The sequence below is a fragment of the Pecten maximus genome, chromosome 1 (genome assembly GCF_902652985.1).
Source record: "Pecten maximus chromosome 1, xPecMax1.1, whole genome shotgun sequence".
Taxonomy (NCBI): Eukaryota; Metazoa; Mollusca; class Bivalvia; order Pectinida; family Pectinidae; genus Pecten; species Pecten maximus.
In genome coordinates, this window is record NC_047015.1 from 25039961 (window position 1) to 25047913 (window position 7953).

Here is a 7953-nt window from a genome sequence, read left to right on the forward strand (position 1 = left end):
ACAGCACGTTAGCATGCTAAATTAGCATGACAAAACATGACAAATCATGACAAAAATGACAAAACATGACAAAATCATGACAAAACATGACAAAATCATGACAAAACATGACAAAAAGGACAAAATTAGGACAAAAAGGACAAAATTAGAACAAAATTATGACAAAATAAGGACAAAAATGACAAAAAGGACAAAATCAGGACAAACTAAGGACAAAAAGGACATAATTAGGACAAAATGAGGACAAAAAGGACAAAAGTATGACAAAATAAGGACAAAATGAAAAAATTAGGACAAAAAGGACAAAATCAGGACAAACTAAGGACAAAAGGACATAATTAGGACAAAATGAGGACAAAAAGGACAAAATAAGGACAAAAAGGACAAAATTAGGACAAAAAGGACAAAATGAGGACAAACTAAGGACAAAAAGGACATAATTAGGACAAAATGAGGACAAAAATGACAAAATAATGACAAATGAGGACAAAAAGGACAAAATTAGGACAAAAAGGACAAAATGAGGACAAAATAAGGACAAAAATGACAAAATCATGACAATAATGACAAATAATGACAAATAATGACAAAAATGACAAAATAAGGACAAAAATGACAAAATCATGACAAAACATGACAAAATCATGACAAATAATTACAAAATCATGAAAAAATGACAAAATCATGACAAATAATGACAAAATGAGGACAAAAATGACAAAATCATGACAACATGACAAAATCGTGACAAAAATGACAAAATAATGACAAAAATGAAAAAATCATGACAAAATCATGACAAATAATGACCAAATAATGACACAAATGACAAAATCATGACAAAATCATGACAAAAATGACAAAATAATGACAAAAATGACAAAATCATGACAAAACATGACAAAATCATGACAAAAATGACAAAACATGACAAAACATAACAAAAACATGACAAAATCATGACAAAAACATGACAAAAATGACAAAAACATGACAAAAATGACAAAATCATGACAAAATGAGGACAAAAATGACAAAATCATGACAAAATCATGACAAAACATGACAAAATCGTGACAAAAATGACAAAATAATGACAAAATCATGACAAAAATGACAAAATCATGACAAAAATGACAAAATCATGACAAAATGAGGACAAAAATGACAAAATCATGACAAAATCATGACAAAACATGACAAAATCGTGACAAAAATGACAAAATAATGACAAAAATGACAAAATCATGACAAAACATGACAAAATGACAAAACATGACAAAACATGACAAAAACATGACAAAATCATGACAAAAATGACAAAATCATGACAAAAATGACAAAATCATGACAAAATCATGACAAAACATGACAAAATCATGACAAAATAAGGACAAAAATGACAAAATAATGACAAAAATGACAAAATAAGGACAAATAATGACAAAATAATGACAAAAATGACAAAACTTGACAAAACATGACAAAATCATGACAAATAATAACAAAATCATGACAAAAATGACAAAATCATGACAAAAGATGACAAAATCATGACAAAAATGACAAAACATGACAAAAACAACAAAACATGACAAATTCATGACAAAATCATGACAAAAAGATGACAAAACATGACAAAAATGACAAATTCATGACAAAATCATGACAAAATCATGACAAAAATGACAAAACATGACAAAAACAACAAAAATGACAAAATCATGAATTTAAAACAGCATGTTAACATGTTAAAAACACCATATAAACATGTCAAAACAGCAAATCAGCATGTTAAAACAACATGTTAGCATGTTAAAACACCATGTTAAAAAGACACAGTTTTAGAATGATTATTTTGAACTGACATGATTCCATTTTACAATAAAAACCATCTAAATATATTGTAATTTACGGAAAATGACCTCCGTACAACTTCAGACAGTTATGGATGTGACGTCACACTCTCTAGAAAGTTCCGAGAATAGAAAGTGAAAGCAGTTAATCATGGTAGTTTTCTAGCAACAAAACCAAACCTTTATTTTACTACTGTTATGAAGACATCAATTCAGAATGATTATTTTGAACTGACATGATTCCATTTTACAATACAAACTATCTAAATCTATTGTAATTTACGGAAAATGACCTCCGTACAACTCAAGACAGTTATGGCTGTGACGTCATAGTTCCGGGAATAGAAAGTGAAAGCATTTTACCATGGTAGTATTTTTAGTTGTAGCAACAAAACAAAACCTTTATTTTACTACTGTTATGAAGACATCAATTCATAATGATTATTTTGAACTGAGATGATTCCATTTTACAATACAAACCATCTAAATCTACTGTAATCTGCAAAAAATGACCTCCGTAACACTGAGTCAATGATAACTTGAGCACCAACAAATCAATCTCCGTAAATCATGATAAAAACAGCTTCATTCTATAATATACTCATACATTTAAAATAAATATTCTATGATCAGATCAAAAAGATTAAAAACACAACTTACCTGCTATATTTTATAATGTTAAAACCCATAAACATCCTGAGGTAATGTAAACACATGGAAGCTGCCATGTTGAATTCTTAACAGCCTCATTCTGGAAAGTTTGGCGGTTTACACATATTTAAAAATGGGGTGTAACAAATCTAGCATGGCTGATACACAGACAGAAACTTTTTACCTGTCATCAGGATCATTTGTCATGAGATCTTGTTTTAATCACCAAGGCCTCTGATGAATTTGGTTCCAATGTTTTTTGGTATACACCATGAATCATCAACAACAGATATTGAAAAAAGAAGAAGTCTAAAAGAACCTCAAAAGATAAAATCTCAAGAAAATACAAAGAAAGGTATGTCACTTCTGTATTTGAAAACCAAGATACAGCAGAGAGAATTGAAGGCATCTATGGTTTTTTTCTCTCTCCCAGAATGCCTCATTCAAGATGGCTGCCCAATTGGCAGCCATCTTGAATGAGGCATTCTGGGAGAGAAAAAAACCCCATAGTGCCTTCATATCTCTCAATCACTACAAGAGTACCACAGAGAATCACTACAAGGTTAACACGGAGAATCACGACAAGGGTACCACAGAGAATCACTACAAGGGTACCACAGAGAATCACGACAAGGGTACCACAGAGAATCACAACAAGGGTACCACAGATAATCACTACAAGGGTACCACGGAGAATCACTACAAGGGTATCACGGAGAATCACGACAAGGGTACCACAGAGAATCACTACAAGGGTACCACAGAGAATCACTACAAGGGTACCACAGAGAATCACGACAAGGGTACCACAGAGAATCACTACAAGGGTACCACAGAGAATCACTACAAGGGTACCACAGAGAATCACTACAAGGGTACCACAGAGAATCACTACAAGGGTACCACAGAGAATCACTACAAGGGTACCACAGAGAATCACGACAAGGGTACCACAGAGAATCACTACAAGGGTACCACAGATAATCACTACAAGGGTACCACAGAGAATCACTACAAGGGTATCACGGAGAATCACGACAAGGGTACCACAGAGAATCACTACAAGGGTACCACAGATAATCACTACAAGGGTACCACAGAGAATCACGACAAGGGTACCACAGAGAATCACTACAAGGGTACCACAGAGAATCACGACAAGGGTACCACAGAGAATCACTACAAGGGTACCACAGAGTTCAATACTGATTAGACAAGTGGGCACTCACTTCTAAAAAGTGCTCGATTTTACCGAGCGCTGAGTACTCACTGTAACCAAGCACTCAAAATACCGAGTACTGAGTACTCACCACTATCGATTGAGTACTCACTTCTCTGGCATAACGGTGTGCTCTCAAGACACTTTCTCGTGAACAACGAGCAGAACCAAGGCAACTGAGATTTAACGTGCATATTAGCATAGCCCGTACGGGTACAAACTGTCCAAAACAAAGCTTGTCGATACTTTCTAGGCACCGGAAACAACGCATTCAATGTCGCGACCAGAGGTGATCTTGGATGGAACTCTACTGCTGTCAAGCAAAAACTCGAAGTATGTAAACTCTGGTTAAGGCTCGCGGGTACAACAGAGGACCGTATGGTTAAACGGCTCCACGAGTGGTCTAAAACCAGGACAGGAAGCTGGGATAAACGTGTTGAAAAACTTTTTAATGAACACAATCTTAATGAATTCTTAGCGCCTAGCCCTATTCCGAGTTACTGTATGAATTTAGCTAAATGTGTATTCAAAACAAAGGACGAAAACAAGTGGTATCAAGAACTATGGAATGATATAGGGAAAACTAATGGAAATAAGTTGCGTACTTACCGTACGTTTAAATCTGTTTTTACCCCAGAATCATATATATATACTGTTGTAAATTTTAAGCATAGGCAAACGTTAGCCAAGTTCCGTTGTGGTAATTTGAAATTGAAAATAGAGACAGGCCGGTATTTTCGTCCTCCCTTAGCATTACATGAGAGGAAATGTATTTTATGTCAGTCCGGATTAGTAGAAGACGAGCGCCATTTTTTAATTGACTGTGAGTTTTATTCAGATATTAGGCGAATTTTATTTAGTGAAGCAAGCAATTATTGCCCAAACTTTTTAGAATTAAACCCATATAAACAATTTCATTATCTTATGACAAGTGATGATCTTCAGCCTATTTTAGCTTCTTCACTCTATCTGATGTATCGCAGAAGATCCTGTTTTACCTATATTTAACAGAACTTTTTACTATATTGTGTCTCATAAGTCAAATTGGCTGGATGTCAATATAATTTTAATGCAACTTGTAAAGTTTTTATGACTTCTACTGTATTTTATATATCTGTAATATTGACATGTGACACGTTAATAAAATATTTTGTATTGTATTGTATTGTTGTATTCTTATCCCCGGGACTGACTTGCCTATGTTGGTGGTTCTTCGCTTGTGAAGAAGTTTTATTGTACATTATACAGTATTTGATCCCAGGTACCTTATGGCTAAATAGCAGTACCCAGTTAATTGATTAACGTTTTCTAGATGTTAAATGTTGACAACGTGCTATACTTTATAGGCTGGCTTAGATATCATTATTATCATTAAATTAAATTTTCCTTTTCTCAGAAGCAACATGCTGAACCATCACAGTCGTATCCAAGGGTTTCTACCAAAGACACGTTAACCTGCACCAGAGACCATTTATAGAATTATTAGTGTTCATCGAGATTAAAGACCGTGTTTGAAGTCATTAATGACACTGACATGTTCTCATTGCTGGGGCCAATGTTTGTGTAGCTAATAGTTCGGAAGGGCCGTTGTTTACTAGTCGTGGATTTACGTTACTTTCGTCCGCTTGTTTCAGGACGTCTCTCCGCTTGGTTGATATCGGTATCGATTTCCTTGTTTTAAGTCTACCTGGTCTGTCAAATACTTTTTTGTGCTATCTTCAATATCCCAAGGCAATTCGCTGATACGAAATCAATCTGAAATCAATCTTCGTATATGTAACCAGATTGAACAATTTTACCATATCTTTCCCGAGAGCTTTGGAACAAGTCAATAACAAACGAGTTTTTTCATTAACACATTATTGCAATGCAATTATTATGTATGCAATTCTATAACCACGCAAATTACTTTGTCAATACAGAATCCGTACAATTACAATGTATTAATTGACAGTTAATATGTACAAAGAATGGCCTACTCTTTGTGCAGTCATGTATGTTCCTCAGTACATTACCGTACAAAGTGAACACATTAGAGCCATATAAATGGATCGTTTGCCTGTTGTCGATTCATATAGGAGAACGTCAGACCATTTCATCAGATAATCTCTACGGTATATTGGTGTTTATGCCCGTTTTTACAACGAAAAATGACTAGTTTTCTTTTCCTGATGATAACAATGTGTAGTGTCAGTATCACGTATGCGTCAACAATGGATACAACCAAATTATTGCTGCAGGACTTGTTCTTAAATTACTCCAAAGATGTCATCCCCGTTAAAAACCAATCCAAACCAATAACTGTGTACATGGACCTAAGCTTGGTTTCTATTAACGACTTCGACGAAGTAGCAGGGACGATCGCGATAGTAGCAATCCTACATATTTCCTGGAAGGACGAAAGTTTGGTATGGAATACCTCAATGTACGGGAACACAACGCTGCTGACATTCCCCCAGACTAAACTATGGCTACCAGAGATGTTTCTACTCAACCCCGTCGACTCTAATGAACCAATTAGCAACACACATTTCAAAGTTACGGTAGCCAACACTGGAAATGTTTTGTGGCTTGCTGGCGGATTGTTTAAAGCAACGTGTACACCCGATATTTCCAAATTTCCATTTGACCAACACACCTGTACTCTAGATGTGAGTCCATGGGGATTTTCTTCTGAGCAGGTGACGTTGGTAATACCGTCACCAACTATTCATTTCCCATTTTATTCCATGAACAGTGAATGGGATGTAATAGGATCTAATACAACAGTTTGGTCGGACGCATTTCCAATTGGAAAATACTCTATAACTATCAAGCGACGTTATTTGAATTTCGTGGTCAGCGTGGTGATTCCCATAATCATGTTAGCTCTCGTGAACCCGTTTGTGTTTGTTCTACCATTTGACTCTGGAGAGAGGGCGTCGTACAGTATGACAGTGTTACTGGCCTTCACGGTGTATATGACAGTGGTGAGTGACAGGATGCCGGCCTCCTCCTTCCCCATATCCTACCTGGCCTACTATATACTGTCCATGCTCACTAGCAGTGTTCTCATTGTAATTGTCAACATATTTCAAACCCGAACGTACGGTAAAGACGATGCCGTCCACTCCGTCCCACGATATATTAGCAGATTTATAACGTTTTTTCGGTGGAAATTCAGAAGTAACAAAATTCATACTAAAGAACAGAGTTTGTCAGTACAAGTCAGCGGGGAATGCAAAACAGTAAAGGATGGAGAAAATGTCCCTCAACTACAGAAACCAGAGTCGCTCAATAAGACTGAACCATTGGACGAGAAGATGTTTGAAGTAGAGAATAAATCGAATAATAAGGCATATTCACCGACGTGGTATGTGGTAGCAAAGATAGCGGATATGGTATACTTTGCCATGTTCTCGATTATAACAGTCGTTGTAACTATTGCCCTTTTCGTAGTAATTACTTCATAACTTAACGAATTGGTACAACATCATATGGGTTTGTATAGTGACAACTTTCCTCAAGTATATGTGTTTTTTCCGCTCATATATCAGTGATTATATTAGTATATACTATACATATCTATAAAACCTTCACTCTTTCTGGAATTGACATTTTATAAGTTGCTATGGAGAAGGTCTCTTTTGGATGTATTTCACTGATAAATGATTACAGAATCATGGACTATTGTTGTCATTTTTGCTTAAAACGTACCAGTAAAACAGCTATCCTAAAAGGTATGCACAGCCTTGTACATATATATCATGAAAAATTATCGAGATGTGTGTCAAAAAGGAAAACAAAACAATGCTTGCAATCTTGAGTCTACAAAGTTTAAAATCGTTTTTAGGTCCTGTTCGTTATTTATATGGACTAACTGATTGGTCATATTGTTTATGTAACATTTAAGACATGACTCTGGACTGACCTGCAGATGTAGATCCGATAACTTACCGGGACATTTTATTTATTGTCCCGAGAAGAACGAAGGAGACAGGGTAATAGTATTCTACTACTGAAGGTGTTGATAGAGGTCGTTGACAGCGCTTGTTCAAAACAACATGGGATCTTTAGGTCCCTCGTCTCATGACAGAAGAGTCCAGTAGTAAGACTAAACCACTGACGTATCACTCTAACCCGAGTTTCCTCTGGCCCTGACACCATGTATTACCTACACCAGACATGGTGTCAGGGCCAGAGGTAACTCGGGTTAGTGCCACCTGAACTAGGTTTGGTCAGGCTACT

General features: G+C 35.8%; 1 protein-coding gene across 1 annotated transcript; it reads left to right on the forward strand.

Moving 5' to 3' along the window:
• Nucleotides 1–5939: 5939 nt before the first annotated feature.
• On the forward strand, nucleotides 5940–7178 carry LOC117335798 (acetylcholine receptor subunit alpha-like). Its single transcript, XM_033896034.1, has one exon. It carries the CDS (start codon nucleotides 5940–5942, stop codon nucleotides 7176–7178), a length of 1239 nt encoding a protein of 412 aa, XP_033751925.1.
• Nucleotides 7179–7953: the final 775 nt, after the last annotated feature.

Coding starts and splice junctions, on each gene's coding strand:
- LOC117335798 (XM_033896034.1), top strand. CDS start 5,940: ATGGATACAACCAAATTATTGCTGCAGGACTTGTTCTTAAATTACTCC.